General features: G+C 42.3%; 1 protein-coding gene across 4 annotated transcripts in view; it reads left to right on the top strand.

Moving 5' to 3' along the window:
- Positions 1–21,549, top strand: part of tncb (tenascin Cb) — an 87,351-nt gene that overhangs the window by 37,760 nt on the left and 28,042 nt on the right. For 2 of the 4 annotated variants that reach the window (XM_079363598.1, XM_079363596.1), the window contains exons 1-8: positions 1,021–1,501; positions 13,814–14,380; positions 15,241–16,461; positions 16,902–17,165; positions 17,257–17,372; positions 17,888–18,041; positions 20,681–20,950; positions 21,286–21,471. In XM_079363598.1, the coding sequence (XP_079219724.1) occupies positions 13,894–14,380; positions 15,241–16,461; positions 16,902–17,165; positions 17,257–17,372; positions 17,888–18,041; positions 20,681–20,950; positions 21,286–21,471 (2,698 nt within the window). In that variant the 5' untranslated portion in view covers positions 1,021–1,501; positions 13,814–13,893. Of the gene's footprint in view, positions 1–1,020; positions 1,502–13,813; positions 14,381–15,240; positions 16,462–16,901; positions 17,166–17,256; positions 17,373–17,887; positions 18,042–20,680; positions 20,951–21,285; positions 21,472–21,549 lie in introns of those variants that run through there. The other 2 variants (XM_079363599.1, XM_079363597.1) reach the window with 2 other exon arrangements.

Genomic DNA, 21,549 nt, shown 5'->3' with positions numbered 1-21,549 from the left:
GATGAGTTCTTGAGAACTTGACAAACTCTTACCAGAGTACAGTGTGAGTCCCTCTCTCTCCAGTCAGACCCCTCTGTCCTGCATGGATCTACAGTATGCATGTAAGCAGTAAGCATGTTTTAGGTGCGAAACTGCACTCAAAGCTATCAAATACAATGTTAACGTAAGGATAGTGAAGTGTGGGGCGGGCTGATTGCACAAATGGGTGAGCACAGGCCAATAAGGCCCACACATAATGCCACACATTAATAAAGAGCTTTACCTTTTTACAACTTTCATGTTGGTGCCATATTTGCATATTTGGTCCAGAAAAACAAATTTCAGAAACCTTCTCATCAACAAAATAATGATGGACGAAAGTTTCAGAGTTCAGTGGGCTCTGCATCCTCCTCAAATTGTTGGGGATTTCTTTCTGAGGAAAAAGTGAAATTATAGTCTAACATGCTAGCTTTAAAGCACGCCTGTCAACTCATCTCACAGCCAGTTTGTAATGGGACTGGGGTTATGCAAAGTAGACAAGTGGTGATACAAATGACATATTTGGATAAACTTTTAAACTAAAAAGTGTTCCCACGTGTAGGCAAACCAACACGAAGAAAAACAAACCTTGAGAAGACGAGTCCCTTTGGCTTCAAATCAAAGGTGGGTTATAGTTTGGAGACTAAAACAACAAAAAGAGGCTACAAAATTACAAGACTTTCATTTTTTTCTCTTAACATGTTTAGAAGATTTTTTAATTAAACATATATTCAGTGTTTTACATGGCTCTGTAATCTCATCAGTCTCAGCGATAAAGCAGTGTAGGTCCCTGATTACTTCTTACTTTCAAGTTCTTTAATACTATGTTAATGCAGACACTGCTCATTCATATCTTGTTTTCCATCGGCTTGCCTGCTGAAATTTGCTGCTAATGGTCCAACAACCCCCCCACCATCAGCTCCCCTCCCCATTTTCCCTTCCTACTCTCTTTCTCTCAGTCACCCTCTCTCTTTCTTTCCAGCCTTGAGGCGTCCCGTTTCAGCTCCTTTGCTTTCAGTTACAATGCTGTGGAGAGGGTGAATGGGTGGGGGGCATTTAAGAGAGCAGTAGGTGGGAGTGGAGTCTGACCGCAGAGGGTCTACTGTTTAAGAGAAAGGGAATTCTCTCTTTCACTCACTCTCCCCCTCTCTCTCCTCTCTCTCTCTGCTGCTCTTCGTCTCTCTACCTCCGCCAGTCTCACCCTCTCCTCCTCCTTGCTCTCTCTCTCTCTCTCTCTCTCTCTCTCTCTCTCTGTGTCTCTCCTTACTGGCTGCACAACATCAGCCGGCTCTCTAGGTAGGCTCGAGTAAACACTCTAAGAGAACAGAGAGGAGAGGGAAGATGACAGAGCTGTCAGCGCTCTGAGAGATACACACTGGTGAGAACATTTGTCAGGGTTGGCTGACGAGGCTCTCCCTTCAGCACTGCTCCTGGTTCTTTTTTTTTATTAATCAGTGGGAACGCTCTGAGCATTGTGTGTGAGGTAAGTCACTTTCTTTACCTGCATGTTGCCGGAGAGTGTGAATGGAAGCAGAATGAATGAGCCAATTGCTTTATCCAATTAAGACAGCAGAGATGATTGAATTAAATCGCTCGACAACTTATTAACTACATATTCTGAGCTTTGTTTCAACTTATAAGAACTGGAATAAAAAGTTTTTGGAGGAATTATTTTCTGCTCACGTAATCCTTGTGAAAAAAGTCAAATTATTGAATTTTCAATGATATAAACGGGACAAAACCTGACATTTGACCTTTCTGCTTGATGACTGAATGTAATTATTCGTGGACTATTTAGTCATAAATTAATCAACTCAGGGTTTTCCTGGCTGATCCGCTGTCTGTAACCAAGCTGGATACCGTTTTCTCACCTTTAGTGAAAAATGTGGGCTGATTGAATTTAACAATCATTTCCATTCATCAAAGCAGCCGATTTAATTCATCCTCATGTTTTACAAGCCTATCGACTGCTTTGAATGTTGCTCTTTACTGCATGCACCTGGATGCCAATTAGGTTTTACTGTGAAAGTTTTCCCTCTTGTTGGCAATTTCCTTTTTTAATAGAGCTGGTGAAAAAAAAGAGTGATGTGTGCAGAGATGGAAGTCCATGATGAGCTACTGAATTATTCTTGATGCATTAGGGCGAGTTTTCATCTGACGGGATAGCAGAGGAGCGATGGGTAGTGTGTGCATGTTCGTCCATGTATTTGTGTGTGTGTGAGTGTGTGGACTGCTCGGAGAAGGTCCAGCTGTACACTTTATGGTTGCCAGCAGACAGTGGGCTTGTGTAACCCAGGAGACAGACAGCTGCTCTGCATTAGATGCTGCTGGTTGGTTCCTCTCCAGCCTACACACTGCTGCCTGTAAACTAGCAGCTTCTCTCTCTCTCTGTCTCACTCTCTCTCTCTGTCTCTCTCTCTCTCTCTCTCTCACACACACACACACACACACACACACACACACACATATGCATGCACACGCCACACTCAGTGACTCTTCATCTCCATGTCCTTGCCAGTCTCCTTTCATCAGGTCAGTTTGTCTGTCAGTTGTGTCCTACAGTGAAGACTGCACAAAGAGAAAAAGGACATGTAGGACGGGGTTTGAGATGGATCACTGAGAAATTCACTGATTATTGTGTTTAAGAGCTGGTTTTGTATTGCCTGTCATGTGAATTCAAATGTTTCCTAAAAACATTTTACAAATGCTGATTAGCCAACAGAACCTTTAGGGATCGATTACAGGATGTGTGAACTCATCATGAAGAGTTTTCATAGAGAGTGTTTCAAAAGATTACACGTCAGAAATGCTCACTAACATATTTAAACACACTCCTTTGGATCATAGCAGATGTAAAGGAGTACACTGTTGAGTCCACTGAATGAGAAGCGGTGCATTTTTTACTGAGCTCAAGTTTGACATTTTAGCTGCATGAAATGTCCTGGTTCTTCTTCAAAATTGATTTTAAGTCCCACTTAAATGTTTAGCCCCAAATCGTATACTTTGAGTGGGATTCTCCCCTGAAAGCTCTTTATCGTAAGTCAGCAGTTCTTTAAGGCAGAGCAAAGCAGGATTTATTACACTGTATACCCCTGAAGCTGTTTGAGGAAAATCATATCCACATGATAACAGAACCCTATGTGAGTGTTAGAGGGAGGGAGAGCGGTAGGGAGAAGTGGGTGTGTGTGGAGTTATAGGGTGGGCTGTGATGGAGGAGACCCACAGGATACCAGGGTAGCGTCTGCTGGATGGTAATTGTGTATGACGAGGAGATGCTGACACGCTGAAGGAGGCTGGCTATGTTTTGGGAGCTTTGAATTCAGGATATCTGGAGGCTTGTTTGAAAGAGTTTTTGTTGATTTTGATTCATTTTCATCACTTATATGAACATGTCCAACACAAGTGTCTTCTCACATACTAAAAAATCAAAAAGGCTGCTGGCTACGCCTGCGTGACAGGCAGGTTGCCCCATGGTAGGTGGCAGTGAAGGCTTGGCCAATTAATATTTCATGATGTTTGGCTACGCGTATGAGTAGCCAGTGACAGTGACACTCGGTGTAACACTGAGTGGGAAACAGGCCTTTGTTTGGACAGCTGTTGGTCTCCAATGCTCAATGCCTGACAATTCTCTCTGTAGAGGATGACTGTCTTTAACCCCACTTATTAGCTCCTCCACTGGTGATGTAGAGCAAACAGTGATCATGGGTGTTCAAGACAACCCATGCTGGGCAAGACTCAGGAGAGTCAGAGATGTTTTGGTTGGAACAAAACAAATGTCATGTCCAGTCAGTAAGATCAAAACTCCCATTGCTGCTCCCCTCCTGACGTTGCTCTCGGTTTCTGCTGAGAAGTCTCGCTGGCTCTTGATACGATGATGGTAAAGGAAATTTAGAGAGAGTTGATTACCTTTCTTGGCAATGTTTTTAGCTCATTTCAATGTGACTTTGCTGTCCAGTAAATATATATTTTCATGCAGCAACAGTTTTGTCTGTAGGAACTTGGGCTGGGAGAGTTGCCGGTTCAAGTCCTAGCGCAGACCAAAATATGGAAGTTGGTCCCCTGGGTGGTAATGTAGCCCTACTCCGACGTCTCTCTATAATGCATGTCCAATTTTACATAATTTGTATCTTAATTACAGTGTAAACTGGAATTTCTGGAAATAAAAAAAAAATAACCACCTGTGGTCAACAAGGTTCTCAATATCTTGAATATAGAAATACAAAAGAAACATAGGCGAATCTGACGACTGATTTGTGGGCGCTTCCATCTTGTGATAACCACCCATAACCACGGCGTCTGCTGCTGTCTGTGATGGGTCTGTAGCATGGATAGATGAAAAGTGTCACACAGACACTGATGAAGGTATCTTAACCATGAGAGCTAATGTTTAGATTTAATATATGAAATTAATTATTAATTAATTAATATATTACAACACCAATCTGAATATCAAAGACTCAACCATTGACTACAAAATTGGGAAGAAGTGCTGTCATATAGGCTTATGTTATTCAACTGCTATTTTAATCATCAAAGTTTTTTAGATATCGATTTAGAAAGTATTTTCTTTGTATTGTATAGTTGTGTTGCTGTTCTCATGATGGATCACTGTTGGGTCTTTGTCGATATTTTACAAAGAGTAAGGTCTTCACCTGCTTTGTTTAGATTTCTTCAGAAACCATTTGTTGAACAACTAAACAACTAAATACCATCTTCAGGTCTGTCAGAGAGCAACAATAACTTATATTTATAAAATTCATCTCTTGATTCACCTCTGAAGAACATCTCAGTCCTCTACGCAGTCAGTGAATGTGTGTTAAGTGTCCACTTACAAACTCTGTCTTCTGTGCTCATATTTTAACATTTTTGACGCCTGTTAGGGAAGCTGAGGACTCCAAAAGTTCTCCCTGAGGTCTTTTCTATTGTTGTTCAAAGTTGAGTTACATAGAAAGAAATGGTCGTAGTAGAAAATTGTTCACAACAACATACACCATCTGCAGCCGCAGTAATTGCTGCTTGTCAACGTCCGTCCCCCCTGGAATTTGTCTTTAGCCCATTGAAAGGGAGGTAGTGTTTAAAGGGAGGGGGTGAGATTTAAAGAGTTTGGTCTAACAGTAGATCAGTGAACTTTACCTTTAGTTCAGGTATCAACAGACATTTTTAAGATGAATGATTAGAGGTGATTAGAGATCGTACTGTTCAACCTCTAATCATTACAGCAAGCAAAATAATTTACTTGGTCACAAAAAACCTGCAAAAGTAGTTCCATTCAAGGGCAGCGGGTGGTTAGTGCGTGAGCCCCATTTAGCAAGGCCTGGTTTCAAATCCAACCTGTGGCTCCTTTTCTACATGTCATTCCCCACTCTCTCTGTCCCTGATTTCCAACTCTGTCCTCTGTCCTGTCTCCAAATAAAGACATAAAAAGTCCAGATATACACCTTCAAAAAATAGTAAATTTTGACACAACTACATTGGGTTGCTAAACATACTACGTACTGAGGGAGAGAGGCCAAATCCTTCTTGAGTATATCTCAAACGATCTTACTCTAACGATTAATTAGTTTGTCTTTGATAGATGTGGTTATGGGAGGAAAATAATTTTTATCTAACTCTGGCTGAATTTAGGGATTACGTCAATTATTAATGTGTAATTTTTCGTTCTTAAAATTGCTTGTAAGGTTGTGAATTTGCTTGAACTCCACCAAAGTCACCCTAATATTTTCCTCTGTCCCACTCAGATGTGTCATTACCACAGAACTCAGACCCCCTCGGTACTAAGCATCCCAGATGGTTTTAAAGAATTTGTGACGGGAAAGGAGTGGAAGTGTTGGAGTTGTGGGATCCGGGATGCCTTTGTATTGCCCAGCCCTCCATTGGTGCCATCCAATAGATGAGCACATGTGGTAGACTCTTTGCTCTGACACTCTGCCTCTACCAGTGACCTCGCACATTGGAATGCATGAGCCATAATGTTCTTGGAACAAGATGGGGGCCCTTTTGAGAGGGACAGACAATTTAAATTGGGGAAAATGGTTAAAAACGGGGAAGCCAATGAAGAGCCTCCACCGGGGCCGGGGGTCATTAAGCTCATACAAGTGTCTGAATGGAAGGCACTCCCAATTTGGACACGCAACACGCTTCAGGCTTTCATCACAGACAAGGACAAACAGATGTCCGGGTACCACAGCCAACATGCTTCAATGTCTAGTGGAGAGAGAAAATCCTGTTTGAATGGAAGTAACCAATAAACCTCCTTTGTAAAGTGCTGAAATATGCAGTCTTTGAAACAACCTTTCAAACGTTCTTGCATGTTCACCCAACGTTTTAGACCAAAAAATGGCAAAAAAAAAAACGTCCTCCTTCAGTGGTAGGGGTATAAGAAAACTCTAGATCTCTGCATCGCTGACTTTCTTCGTTCATGGAAATGATCCCTGTGAATGAAACGTTGAACGCTCAGAAAATGACATCATGCTACATCGACCAACCAAAAGCTCTATTGAGATTAAGTCATTGTGTTCTCATCTAAAGCTGATAACCTGAGAGGAAAGGTGTTAGTTACATGGTAAGTTTAGACAGCTACCTGAAATTGACATCAACACCTCATTACGACACAGGCAGCTGACAGGTACGAGACACATTTTTATAGTTTTTGCAATGCAGTGTGAAAGCTGAGGACAGGAAGTAGAACGATGTGTAACGCGATTACCAGCGTCGGGAGAAAACAGCAGGTGTATGTGCAGAAAATGATGTGCATGAGGCTTCCCAGCTTTCACACCACCAAGGGGTTAGGCCAATAAACAGTAGGTCACAAGCACCCAGCATGTTAAAAAGCTCCTGAACAATGAGTTGCATCCAAGCTCTCCATCTGGACCCAACAAGCACTGCAGCATTAGATGGCGGCAGCAAGGGACAGAAGCAATAAAGAATATTGATGGGCGTCACGGCAGGCCACCAGTTAAATGCAATGAAATCTAAATGGAGATACAACTGTCTGCTGTACGATTGACCCCTTTCGATCAACATTTATTTTCTCCGTATCTCAGTGTCAAAGTCGGAAATTGGTTTTGCTTGAAGAAATATAGTTTTTGGGGGCAGAATCAGTCAGAGATGTCAACTCTGCCTCCAAATCACTCTGGCGGTTCTGTGAGAGTGATACAGCTCAGCCTTGGCAGAGCGTTTTCTCCCAGTATCTAGATAAGTGCTTCTGCAGGAATCCTAGATCCAGCCTCCCTGTCTGTCTTATCAGCCATGAACACACTAACCCCCACCACTCCTGCACTATCTGTGTCATCAGATCCAATGGGGTCACAGCGGAGAGCCAATGAGGGCAGGCTTGGGTTGATGAAACCAGTCTTCTTTTCATCCATCCAAAAAAAGAAAAGAATCTCATTTCTGTTTTGCAAGTCAAATTGCGTTTTTTTCCCTTTTTTTAACCGTTTGGGAGAAAAAATTAGAAAGTGTTGAAGTGCAAATGTTATTATTATGCTCCACTGATTTTGTGCCAGTGCCTTTAGTTGGTGGGAGGAGAGATGAAGATGTTAATCCAAAAAATATCTTTGAGTAGAACCTTTTAGAACCCTCTCATCAATGAGAAATATAAAAGATTGCAAATCATCAAATCAATCAATCAATCAAATGAAAAATACCTGTAAGTCTATGAGGCTGTGCTAAGTAATTTTCCTTAATCATCATCTTTCTTTGCACTCTTTCTGTGAAATGTTCAAGAAAAGTATCTGATTTTCTTCCCAGCTTTTTGAAATGATATCCACACTTTCACTTTTGGAAACTATGCTTCTTCACAACTTGTAAGTCCAGTTTTTAAAGCTAACAAGTCTCAGTCTTTGTTCTGTTCAGTGACGGGAAGGACTCATACTGCAGGTTTGTCTGATCTGTCTCACAGATAATGAGGTTGACTAAAGTGGTGACAGAAAACTTAAAACAGTTTAGAACTTGAATCATCTAATTTACTTAAAAAGCTATAATTTAGAAAATGCACCACATGTTGTTTTGAAGAGTCCTTAAAGTATTGGTTGAGAAAAAAAGCCTCACTTGGAAAGTGTGTCTTTATTGATGACTAACTGTCCCGTGTTTGTTTGAAACAAAACATTTAAAAGTATAAAATGCAACAATTTAAACGTCATCATAGCAGATTTGAAATATATTCTAAGTAAATATGTTTAAATATAATTCCTTTCTAAAAAAGAGTGAAGTCAAACTCCCTCTGGGCTTGTTGTTCTCGGCTCTGCGTCATCGGGGCGGGGTTTGTTGCTTCCGTGTGATTCGCTCTGAGGCTCAAACATGTTTCATTCATGTGAATAACACGTAGAGGAGGAGGGACGACCCCACCCACTCAGGGACGCTTTGAGTAGAGGCATTATGGTCACAGTTTTGGATGTAACTCCTGTTCTGTCTATGTGTTACCCTGTGACGGGCTTCACTATTGGTTTGGTATCAAATATTGTCAATGAAAAGATGAAGCATATCGGGACTTTCAAGTGATACTTCCAGTCACATTCTAAAAAGCCAGACCATTTTCCTGCTTGGTTTCTTTGGCAACTTGAGATGTGACAGGCTGCAGACTTTAAACATACTATTGAATGAAATATCGATGAAGCTGGTTCCATTACTGTGGAAAGAAGAGATGTGTGAGCTCAGATATTATCTGTTATGGCCATTCATGTTGCTCTGTGGAGCATGCACTGACCTGCTGAACCCAACTTGCCCTAGAAGTAACCATCTGTCAAACGGGACAGAAGCTGGACCATTTTCTGGACCAGCTTCTTTTTTTTTTTAGCTTTTTTGAGCATCCAGAATAGTAAAACACCTCAGGGTCAGCTGTTTTTTCACGCTGTGCTCACAGTGCTCTCAGCAGCACGGCGCTCATCAATGTCACTTCTCCCTCTTCAACCAATCAAAATCCCGACTTCTCATCAACATCTGATACACGCCTGGCTACATGACTGCTATATATCTGACACCAAATCCTACTCTTCACCTTGTGTCGGCTGCTCAGTTATTTCCCTTACATGAAAGAGTTGAAACTGATTGGCTGTTGGTATTGTTTTCTAGCCCTCATATCAGCCTTAAAGTGAACACTTTATTGCTTCACTCTGAGATGAAGGTTGTGTTTAGGTCAGCACAAACCTCCGACCTTTCAGAGTGTGAACTATAAAATTTGAAAAACCTTTCTTCTGAGCAGCAGCAACAACAGAACAATTGATCGCACATCGGCAGTCAACTCAAGCTATGCCTCTTCCTGGAAATTAATTTCTGTGTTTGATGATGATAACAACTCACGGCCATAGTGCTGTCCTCAGCATCTTACTATCTTACTGGCAACGACCTTGATGGAGATACAGGATCACAATCAATACTCACTAGATCTAGCTCAAGACATACATGTGGCAGGTTTCATTTTCCTCGCTGGCAGGTTGATTGTGATAAATATGTTTATCAGCAGGATTCAGTGACACTGTTGTGAGTGAGTGTACGAGAGCGAGCCCCATTTCCTTATCATTTCCCTCTTGTTTGAGTGTTACTGTATTTCAAGGTGAGAATAGCCCCAGACAATAACCCTTCATTGAGTCCTTATTCCAGCGACCCACATTTAGATTCTGTACCAAAGAAGGCAAGCTGAGTTTTTGTCATAGATGACCTACAAAATTAAGCAAGCTTGATAAATTCTTCAGAATTGAAAAGAGAGCATGTGCATCCTATCAGACCTGTTTAACATACAGTCCTGGGACTTGAGTTGTAGTTGTAGCCATTGAATATTTACAGCTTTTACACACCAAGTGGGCCAAGCTGCTTCATTATTCAGTTTGTTTGTTGTCGAGTTATCAGACTGATGGTGCGTTGTCTGTTCACACTGCTGCGATTATCCACCGACGGTTAGCTAATCTTTCTTCTCCCTTCATAAAACACACTCAATGCACCTCCATCCTGGACTGCTTTAAATAACTTACCACTACGTTGCTGTTGTACAGCCTGATAACACTTGCCGTCATTGTGCCAAGTCAAATTGCTTTTTCTCTTCAGAGCAGCAACACAGATAACGCCTGCAGACTGAGAGTTTTTCTTTCTGATTTATCTTGGACCCACCATATGGTAGACTCAGCAAAGGTGAAACGCAGTGACGATTAAGTTTGTCAGCCTTGGGGGGTTGGCTGAGTTTGAAAGAAACCCAGACTTCTGGGTCCAAGCATGCATGCATGATGTGTGCAAACGTCCAAACACAGAAAGTCAGCTCATCAACCTCTCAACCAACCAAAATGAAAGATGGGAGGAAATATATAGAAATGAACAAACTGATCATCAGTTGGGTATTTATTGAATTCCACTGAACCACAGCTTGTCAAATTGAAACAACCTTGATACTTAGTGATAGACCAATAGAAAGATGTTTGCACGCCTGTTGGGACTGTGGATTATGAACACTTGTACAAACTGGACTCTCCTGTTTTTTTTCTCCTGGTTCTTGGCCTGAAAATGTGGAACAGAAGCTTAAAACACTTGTTCTTCTAGGAATGGTTTTCAGCTGCCTCAGCGGGTTCGAGGGGAAATGGTTTTTACATTATACTAATGGAAAAAATCAAGTCTGTCAGAGCATAGTTATGTAAAGGGACTGCTTGTAAATTATGGACTTCTCTGTTTCTTTCTGCCTGTAGATCTGAAGGGCCATTGGGCCTGAACTAATGGGTTTCCATTTGGGTTTATTTCCTTCTTTAAGAGGGTTTTTGGTCTTTTAGTGGTTTACATGTTTGTTTGTTTTTCCATTTTAATAAACCAATTACTGTCTCTGTTGCTCAGAGTCTCAGGTTTGATTGTTGGATGTTGGATGTTGGGAGTCAGAGAATCGTTTAGATGTATTGCTTTTTTTTTGGGGGGGGGGGGGGGGGGGGGGGGCGCTTGTCACACAATATTACCTTTGCTTTTGATTTAACAACCTGCCTGTTATGATCTTTTTTATTTTATTTTTTTTACATACTTGTGTATACACTGTTATTGAGGGACACACATAGGCACAGACACACACATGCACAATCAGGACCTGTGGACATGCATTAGTTGGAAGATGTCATAGTCAGGAGGCTGCTACACAAGGAACATCCTCCATATTTTGGTCCGGACCAAGAATTGAACTGATAACCCTCCGGTTCCCAACCAATTATCAGCTCATTTTTTAAATTAGGGTTTGTTGAGATCCACGTCATGGTATATGTTTTTTGATTATTTATCCTGACTATTCTCTTGAATCGCTAACAAACTATATAATCAAATTAATTTAACTCTACAATAAGAGAGCTTCTTCAATGGTTCCCAAATTCATTTGAAGAGTGTCAAGTGTCTTCACTGTGTAAGGAATAAAAAGAGTTTTGCTATAGTACTTGTTCACATCAGGTTTATTTGATGTCTCTTGCACAAAATGTGTGTGCCAATAAGATTACCTTGGTATAATTCTCCTCACATTCAATTACAAGGCATGCTAGAAGCTTTGTTGCTGTTTGAGAAGCTAACTATAGACCGAAACCAAGTAAGAAAGTAACAAAGCAGCAGCAGTCAGATTGTATCAAGGCCTTGTCTACAGTGCCAGCTACCAGCTGCATTAACATAGAGCCAGGGCCACAGGGTCCTCATGAAGGAAGTCCAAACCCATGGATCAGCTCTATGTTTCTTAGGATCACTCTCAGATTCATGTTTATATTGAAGAATAGTGGATTGCAGATAAGAGGAGAAAGATTACAAATCAGACTCTTACTCCAACTCTGTAGAAGTGTCTTTTCTTTATCTATTTTTGAATTAAGCTGAATTTTGCCAGAGCCACAGATTCTCACACAAAGGCCTGCTTTGGTCTCTCGGGGTTGCCTCGCTCAGAGGTCCATGTGGAGAGCAGCCAGCCTTCAGAGTGAGAAAGCCAACCAACCGCCCAGAACTAAAACCTTAGCAGCAACTCAAAGCAATTTTCTGGCTATTTTGTTGATTTAATCCCTAGTTTGTGAAGATTGAGCACAGCAGTGTGACTGTATTGGTGTGCGTGTGTGTGTCGGGGGGGTTGAGGGTTGTTGTCGGACCCCTTAGGGCCCAGATCCTCAGCGCTCCCATCAGCAAGCTACATTAGCACTTTTACAGTCTACCCATCATGGAGGCGCTCATCCCTGCCTGTCTAATCAGAGGGCTGGGGAGAGCTTGGTGGGGGGGTGGGGGGGGTTGAAGTGAAGCCGTGGGATCCCTGCAAGCTGAGCTCATCTGTCAGCTTGCCTAATCACATGTCAGGCCGGGATGAGGAGACCAAGTACCTCTTCCTGGAATATTACCTGCTGACAGGCAGCCTCCCTCTTCCTGCCATATGGAAATGGACAGCAAAGATGCCCTGTTTTTATGCATCAGTGTGAATAAGTCAGATGTAGCAGAGAAAATTAAACTACTTCATACATATTCCACTGCAGGGGTTAAATACTGTATGTGTTCCTGCAGTAGTGGATTTTTACGTCTGCTTATTCAGACATTTTTTTGTTGGCTGCTTGCAGCCAACGTTAACCTTTAAGTCAGCCAAAGCACACAGTGGTTTTTTAAGAAGTATAAAATGATTGGTGTCAGCATCTCAGACAAGGTAAGGGAAAGTGGAATTATATAAGATCAGGCCAAGCCAGATGCTAAAAAACCTTCCCTCATTCTGGTTCTCAGAATCAGAATATATAAAATACTCCTTAAAATGTTACGTGTAGCAGACATTTGAAGAAGCAACAGCAGTTCTTGACCAAACCGCTTACTTCATTAAAATAAAAAAAAATGGCAAAAAAATAACACATCAGGTTTTAAGGTGACAACAAAGTCAGCATGTTTTCCTTGCAGACCTTTTAAAACAATCATGTCAAGCAGGGTAAATGCAATAAGAATCATGTTACAGAAATAAAATTAACCCAGTGGCTCTGAAGAGAAACAGCCGGGAATGCTGACTTGTCAGTGAGCAAAGTTTGTGCAGACCTCTGTGCTTTATAGCAAGCCTACAGATGGTCTAACCATTATTCTTTGGACCTTGGATGTGGTCTTGGTTTCAGCATGCAGGTGTTGCTGGGACTGGCTTTGACAACACAGCATGGTTAGCAACAGAAAGCATCAGATGTGCGTCTGCAGTAACTGCAGTTCTTGTTCTTTGGAGAAATTGTGTAATGAATGTCTCTGAATAGGATTAGCTATTTCTGATGGACTCGTTACATCCTGTAGCAACCTCTGCCTTCAGTGTGTGAACAGATGTGAATGTATACAGTAGGTTTAACCTGCAGTGCAAAAAGCATGTTGAGTAGTCACAAAGTTAGAAAAGCTACATATGAGCTGAAGTTAATCTAGGCCATTTAACAGTGATCAGAAGTTGCGGCCTGTAGGCTCAATGCATTTAGCTCAAATAATTAGAGAACCAAGTGGCATGCCATGACACCTCTCTCTTGTGTAAGTGAATGCTACAGGATGCTACAGTGTTTGGGCTGTAAAGAAGAAACCCATTTAAAGATACTACTTCTTTTCCTTTTCACTATTAGATATGGTTTCTACTCTAGGTTCCACAAAAACTTAAAACAATCTGTTGTAAGTTATTTAAACGATCATGTCTATGTGTGGTAGGATTGTGTTGATGAAGCTATCCCAATTGGCAAGATCAACCAACTAAAGAAGATATCAAACAGAATTCTGCATGGATTACTTTATGAGTATGTTTCACATAAAGAAATGAGTTATATGTCTGAGAAGTAAATTCTAATTCCTCATACCATCCCTTTGTCTTTCTATTGATTCACTCAAGGATTTAAAAGGAACCCCATTCGACGCCTGATAGACTCTATTCTGCACACAAGACAGAAGCTGCACTACCAGGGAGTCATCATGTGGATGAAGAGCTTGCTCTTAGGCTGTCTGACCATTGGACTGCTGCTCGAGCTCTCCAATGCTGGTCTGGTAAAAAAGATAATCCGCCACCGTAGAGAGGCTCTCATCCCCAAGAATTCCCAGGAGAACCTCACCCTACCCCACCCGGACCAGCCTGTAGTATTTAACCATGTCTACAACATCAACGTGCCCTCAACTTCCCTCTGCACCGTAGACCTTGACTCCCCAGGAGGCTCTGAAGTCCAACACAAGAGCGCTCCAATGGATATGCAGAACACCGAGCACATTGAGCACACAGAGGATGGAGATAATCAGATTGTTTTCACACACCGCATCAGTATACCCAAGCAAGCATGTGGGTGTGACAACCAGCTGCCAGACATCAAGGATATCCTAAACAGGCTGGAGATGCTGGAGTCGGAGCTGTCTAGTCTGAGAGAGCAGTGCAGCAGTGGGTCCAGCTGCTGTGGGGCTCCAGTTACAGGTAAGTCTATACCTGTACTCTATATGCTGTTGTACGGTGATTAAATGTCTTACAATGGTGGTGTGTTTACAGTTTACAATGCATGTAGTGGACTCAGGTTTTAAATGAAAGAGAAAATGCTGCAAAGCATTACAAATGCCGAGGCAAGGGATGAGATACTTCAGTATTTTTCTGCCAGTAACTTCTGATAGGCTGCATGTTCTGAACTTGAACAGACAGGAAATGTGTGCTGCTATTATTTCCTACCTTTAATGGATTGATTGGGGTGCGGTGTCTCATGTTAAATACGAAACGACTAAGGCTGCTGTTTTAATCGTTTTGTGCAGCTGACCTATGCAGCTACGCTATCAATAATGTATAATAATAATAATATCTTCTCACACAAGGTTCATCTGTTGTGATCAGGAAAAATGTTGCCAATAATACTGTTAATAATACTGTTAAAAAATATATAATCAGGGTGGTGACATGCTGCAATAATAACAAAAAAACATGAATGTATTAGTCACTGATGTAAAAAATGTTTCAGATCATCATTACGATAGAAAGACGACACATTTATATAGATTATAAAACTGGTCAATCATTGATCAGAATGCAGGAAAAGATATGGTTGGAGGAAACTTCCGGGTAATACTGCATGCATGACAATGACCATGTGAAGGCAAACAATACCTTTAAAAGATTTATTTTAGAAAAGACAAAGCAGTGCCACAACTTCAACAAGTGCTGTGTATTAAATCAGTTTGAACAATGTCTGTCTTTTGGGCTACTTCCCTACGGTAATCGCTGATAACAGGGAAAGCTGCCTAATTATAAAAATTAGAAATGTAAAAATGTTCTATTTTTCTCTTTTTCAGGTGAAGTGTCCACAAAACCGTTCTGTAATGGCCGTGGAAACTGGAGCACAGAAACCTGCAGCTGTGTGTGTGAACCTGGATGGAAGGGCCCCAACTGCACAGAACCTGAGTGCCCCAGTGACTGCCAGGACCAGGGTCGCTGTGTGGATGGCAAATGCGAGTGCTTTGAGGGCTTTGGTGGAGACGACTGCAGTGTTGAGCTCTGCCTGCTGGACTGCGGTGACTATGGTCACTGTGTTGAAGGATCCTGCCTCTGTGAGGATGGCTTCATTGGCGAAGACTGTGGTCAGACCAACTGCCTCAACAACTGCCTGGGCCGTGGTCGCTGTGTGGAAGACGAGTGTGTTTGTGATGAGCCTTGGACAGGTTTTGACTGCTCAGAACTCATCTGTCCTAACGACTGCTATGACCGCGGACGCTGCGTCAACGGAACCTGTTTCTGTGATGAGGGCTTCAGTGGTGAAGACTGTGGAGAGATTACCTGTCCTGGTAACTGTAACAACCGTGGCATGTGCGTGAACGGCCAGTGTGTGTGTCCAACCGGCTACACTGGAGAGGACTGCTCAAAGCTCACCTGTCCGAAGAACTGCAATGAGAGGGGCCATTGCTTCAATGGAAAGTGTATCTGTGATCCAGGATTTGAGGGTGAAGATTGCGCTATACTCTCCTGCCCTGACAACTGCAACAATAGGGGCCAGTGCATAAATGGAGAATGTGTATGCGATGCAGGATATCAAGGTGAAGACTGCAGTGACCTCTCCTGCCCTAACAACTGTCAAGATCGTGGTCGCTGCGTTTACGGACTCTGCATATGTGACAAAGGCTATGCTGGGGAGGACTGCAGCATCAAGACCTGTCCAAAAGATTGCATGGGACGCGGAGAGTGCGTTGATGGAAAGTGTATATGCTTTGTTGGCTTCACTGGGAAGGACTGTGGTGAGTTGACCTGCCCCAATGACTGCCTGGACCGTGGTCACTGTGTGAATGGACAGTGTGTATGTCATAAAGGTTTCACTGGTGAGGACTGCAGTGAGAAGACGTGTCCCATGAACTGTCTTGATAGAGGGTACTGTGTCGATGGCAAATGTGTATGCTATGAAGGTTTCACTGGGCCGGATTGCTCCATACTGACCTGCCCAGACGACTGCCAGGACCAGGGACGTTGTGAAAATGGTGTGTGTGTTTGTGACGAGGGCTTCATTGGAGAGGACTGCTCTGGAGGTAAGACAGCATGCATAATTAAAATATAGACATCTGCTCTTTAAGCCCAACAGTTTAAGTCTACAGAATGTAATTATCTGCTGTTTGCCATATTGTTTGTTTATTGTACAAGCAGTGGGATATTTCTTTGATTGTGAAAGTAATTAAAGTGGAATCACAATAAAAACAAATGGAATAGAACTAAATAAGGGTCTTTGTAATAACTAATGTTAAATATTAACAAAAAGAATTTGGTGGTATTGATGGATGTATCAACATGTCAAAAGTAGGAGTTGAGTTGAAGTTACTTTTTCCAAGTTCTTCAGTCATCAACTTGTCTGTATTATCAAGTCCCTCATGTAAATATTCAGCAATCAAATTTCGACCCATTTTAACATGTCTTACCAAACAATACAATTGTACAGTGCTACAAAAGACTGATTCTAAGTGTCTCTCCACAGTCTCACCGCCAAAGGATCTAACAGTTGTGGAGGTAAGCCCAGAGACTGTTGACTTGACCTGGGAGAATGAGATGCGTGTGACCGAGTATCTGATCACCTACATGCCCACTGCCCCGGGAGGTCTGGAGCTGGACATGCAGGTGCCTGGAGACCAGAAGGTGGCCACTATTCGAGAACTTGAGCCTGGTGTGGAGTACTTGATCAGTGTCTACGCTGTGCTTAACAACAAGAGAAGTGTCCCTGTCAGTGCTAGGGTGGCGACACGTATGTCAATCTTCTCTATATCAGTTTTTTCTTAAAGCGATGTATACATCCAGATGTAGTGTAGTGAGAGTTATATTTTGTGCCCTCCTAGATCTGCCTGAGCCTGAGGGACTCAAGTTTAAGTCGGTACGGGACACATCAGTGGAGGTGCAGTGGGACCCATTGGACATTTCCTTTGATGGCTGGAACCTCATCTTCAGAAACACGGTGAGTCCTACTACTAGATATGTCAATAGAGCTTTTGTATTCTGTGAGGTTTTTGAACTCTAGAGCCTGACTCATTGTCCATGTCATCCCTTGGTAAAAATACATAAAGACCCACTGCAGAACCCCTGCTTCAAACTCAGTGATTGCAATATGTGGATACATGAGGATCAAGTTGAGTGCACTGTGGAAAAACCTGCTGCCAAGCCAGAAGGCAAAAACACAGCAGCTTAAACTGTTAGCACATCCAACAGTGCCAATGACAATACAGCACCGAGCCAATGTTACTCTATTTATTTTACTTTTTGAGAGCATATAGCAACTCTTTCAAACAGTGCTACTGGGTTCTGCTTAAAGTCACACTCTGTTAAACTGAGCCCTCTGTCAAGCCTTGCATGCAAATGGTACCCAGAGCACCATTATGTATGATTTGACAGTTTTCTCTTCCCACTCCACACATGATGCCAGAGCTAGGCTTTGTAGTGGTTGATGACTGATGTTTTTTTGGGTACTGGCAGAAAGAGGAGGATGGTGAGATTCTTAACTCCCTGGGCCGTCCAGAGACCACCTTTGAGCAGTCAGGCCTGGGTCCTGGCCAGGAGTACGAGGTCAAACTGCAGGTGGTGAAGAACAACAAGCTTGGAAGGCCTGCCTCCAAAAACGTCATCACTAGTAAGTTTATGCATCCCCATTGTTAACTGGCTTACCATTCTTTTTCTCTAGACTTACTTCGATGCCTTACAACCCCAATTTCTAAACAGTTTTTTGTTTTTTAAAATAAGATTACAAAGAATCTGAAGATTTCATCATCTGCAAGGCCAAATATTATTTGAAATAAAATAAACTAAGGGTTCTTTCGCCCTTAGATTTACAGCATGAAAAAAAGACATGGTTCTGTTGTGGACATCCCTACATGAGCCTATGAACTAAAACATAGTCTGTGAACACAACACAGTTCACCATTGCATCCAAAAAGGCAACTGGAAATTTTACCATGCTGAGAGGAAACCACATATTGACCAGATCCAAAAGCAAGTGGATGCCTTGTCCTCTGGGCTTAAGAGGAGAGAAACCATCCAGCTTGTTACCAGTGTTACGTTCAAAAGCCAGCTTCTGTGATGGTATAGCGGTGTACTAGTGCACCAGGCATGGGTAATCTGCACATTTGGGAATGTTCCATTCATTCTCAATCCAATTCATTGGTCTCTTCCATTATCGACGTTTTTTTCAAATGTGGGTTTCCCACCTTTAAATTTATCCTTACTTAAATTAATCCTTTGATTGTTCTGAGTCTGTGCTGCAGAATGATAGGTGACTTTTTCAAATGACTTTTTTTGTGAAATATATTTTCGGTTGAAGCAGCAAAAGCAGGATAACTTCTTTACATCTACCAGGTTGGATCAGTGGAATACGGGCAATCCATCTTGTGGACCCCAACCGCATATTGAAAACAGCCAGACATGCCAACCTTGACTGATTGGCTCATTAAATTTCATTGCATTGTGGTGATTTTGCAAGGGCAATAAAAAGTGATGTGAATTTCCAGCCCTATTGGCAGGTTATAAGACATCTATATCATCTTATCAGGCTATAAATGCCAGTAACGTCCATTGGCAATTGGGTGAAGGAGTCAGGGATCAGTAAAGAGACAGAAGACCACTGCTTCACTGTTGTAGGTGTTTTTAAGGTATCTTCACTTGAGGGATTAGGTAAATATACTGGTCTTGTTGAAGCGATTAAATGTGTTTTTTCTTTCAAACGTAGCCTCAGCAGCTGGCTCCCCAGGGTGAAACTTAAACCTTCACTCAAACTGAGCTACATGTAGCTCTTACCCCTTGGAAAGTCCTTCTTTTCAGCACAGCAGATTCAAGAGAGGCACAGCACTATTCATGACAGTGTCAACATTAAGTTTAAATAGCTTGAAAATGTTCTGCATGTTGCACAAGTATGCACACATTATTGCGCAAATGCGGAGCAAAGTCAGGAGATAGACCATATTTGTTGAATAGACAATTTTAAAAGGTTTAAACAAAAAATATATTTTCTTCATGATTCATATTCTGTTTGTCCAAAATAAGCACTGACTGTTTCATATATACTCCTCTTGTGTTTGCCCACTTGTAGATTTGTCGGTACTTATGAGGTTCAGAGTTCATCGTGTCAGTAAGGGTGTCTCAACATTTCCCATTACAACGGCTTGCAATATTGAACTATATGATTTGCATGCTGAGGCACTAATTCTTGGTCCCACCCCTCCCCTCTTCTCCCCATGCAACTGAATCCACCATGTGTGGGAGGCACCAGTCAGTCACCAGTCATGTTCAGAGGGACACAAACCTCCCAGGAGAATGGTATCGTGACTCCAATAAAAAAAAAAAAACCCTCTCAGCCCTCTCTAAAGACAAATCAGTGTTAAGCTTTAATGCAAATTCTGTGTTTTATCAACGTTGCACAGAGTGTTGACTTCCCCTGGAGTTGCTCGCATGTGACAAATCAATTTTATTGGTAAGAAGGCGCCCTTCATGGCCCAGAGAGTGGATCTAGAAAGAAGTTCTATTTTTTCTTACCAAGAAATGACATTATTTCAATATACAATAAAAAGAACCATTTACATTCTATTTAGAGACTGTTTATTACTCAGTAATCGGAGCTGGGAGCCAGCCTGTTGTGATGCCGTAGTTGTCAGATGCCAGCACTTTTCTAAGCCCCTCAGTGTCTCAAATAAACATACAAGGAAACATATAATTTCTGCATCGAAGACACAATGCTTTGAAACAAAAAGTCCACACAGTACATTTCTAACAGCAGACTGTCGATGGGAAGTGGACGTGACCACACGGGGTGTCACCCATTGTTGACTGATCCCACATTTTACAACTTGTCAGTCTTTTTGGGTTGCTGCCATCATGGCTTTTAGGAGGCAGGAAATGACCATAACTGGACAAGGATATAGGTATTGCCACCAATCAATCCTGGTTGGGCGGATGGGGGGCAAAGGGGCTATAATATTTGATGACCCAATATGTGAAAACATCAGTCCCAGCAATCGTAGGCTGTGTACTATACCTAAACCTACCTTTAAATCACAATTATTTTAAAAGCAAAAACAACTGCATATTGTTTGTGGTGTTCTGTAAATCATCATCATGAATCAATGGCAGACAATGGTAGAAAGAGATCACCTGATGAGAACATTTTCACTTTCTGACTTCTACTCAGCTGTTTACGATGGATCTATTGTTGTGCGAAATCATCAACCGTCTTTCTGAAGCTCCCATAACAACCACCTATGTAACCCCTTAAATCTGCAGTGATCGATGCCCCCAGCCAGGTGAATGTGCGAGATGTGACTGACACCACAGCGCTGGTGACATGGTTCCAGCCCATTGCTCAGGTGGACGGGGTCAGCATTGCATATGGACCCAGCTCTGAACCTGCTGATCGTAACGTGGTGGAACTGTCATCTACTGACACCCAGTACCACCTGGGTGGCCTCCACCCTGACACCGAGTACGAGGTGTCTCTGACCGCTCGTCGAGGGGAGCAAACCAGCGCTCCTGTCTATGAATCTTTCCTCACAGGTAATAAGATTTAAAGTGCTGTTCCTTCAGGGCAAACATTAACCTGAATTTTGACATCAAACTTTACAACCCTCTCTCCGGATGAAAAACAGTCCCAGCCATCAACTGATTATTTTAGCCAGGTTTAATGAGCTGTGTGTCAGCTGGGGGGGTGGGGGACTGGACCACACAGACTTTACATAGGTCTATGCATCTACGAAGGAGGACATCCTGGATGGAGGACCAAAATTCAACAATGAGGAAATCACCAAGCCTTGGTTTCTCAAAAGGATTCATTTAAGTGTCATCTTTAAGTTTTAGGTTATATCTATCTAAAGTCAGTTCCTGTGTTTCAGACCTTGATGCTCCCACGGACCTGCAGACAGTGGAGCTGACGGATGAGAGCATCACCCTGGAGTGGAAGAACAGCCGGGCCCACGTTGAAAACTACCGCATAAAGTATGGCCCTCTGTCTGGAGGCGAGCATGGGGAGCTGCTTTTCCCGCCGGGGCCAAAGGACAGCAGTCAGGCCAAAATCATCGGTACAGACACACAAACATCCAAGTCCATTACACATTGCAATTCCACAACAGCACCTTTACAAAGTTCCGCCATCATAA

This window comes from Symphodus melops (assembly GCF_947650265.1).
Source record: "Symphodus melops genome assembly, chromosome: 1".
NCBI lineage: Eukaryota > Metazoa > Chordata > Actinopteri > Labriformes > Labridae > Symphodus > Symphodus melops.
Note: the sequence above shows the minus strand (reverse complement) of the source record. Positions and strands in the feature narration are given on the sequence as shown.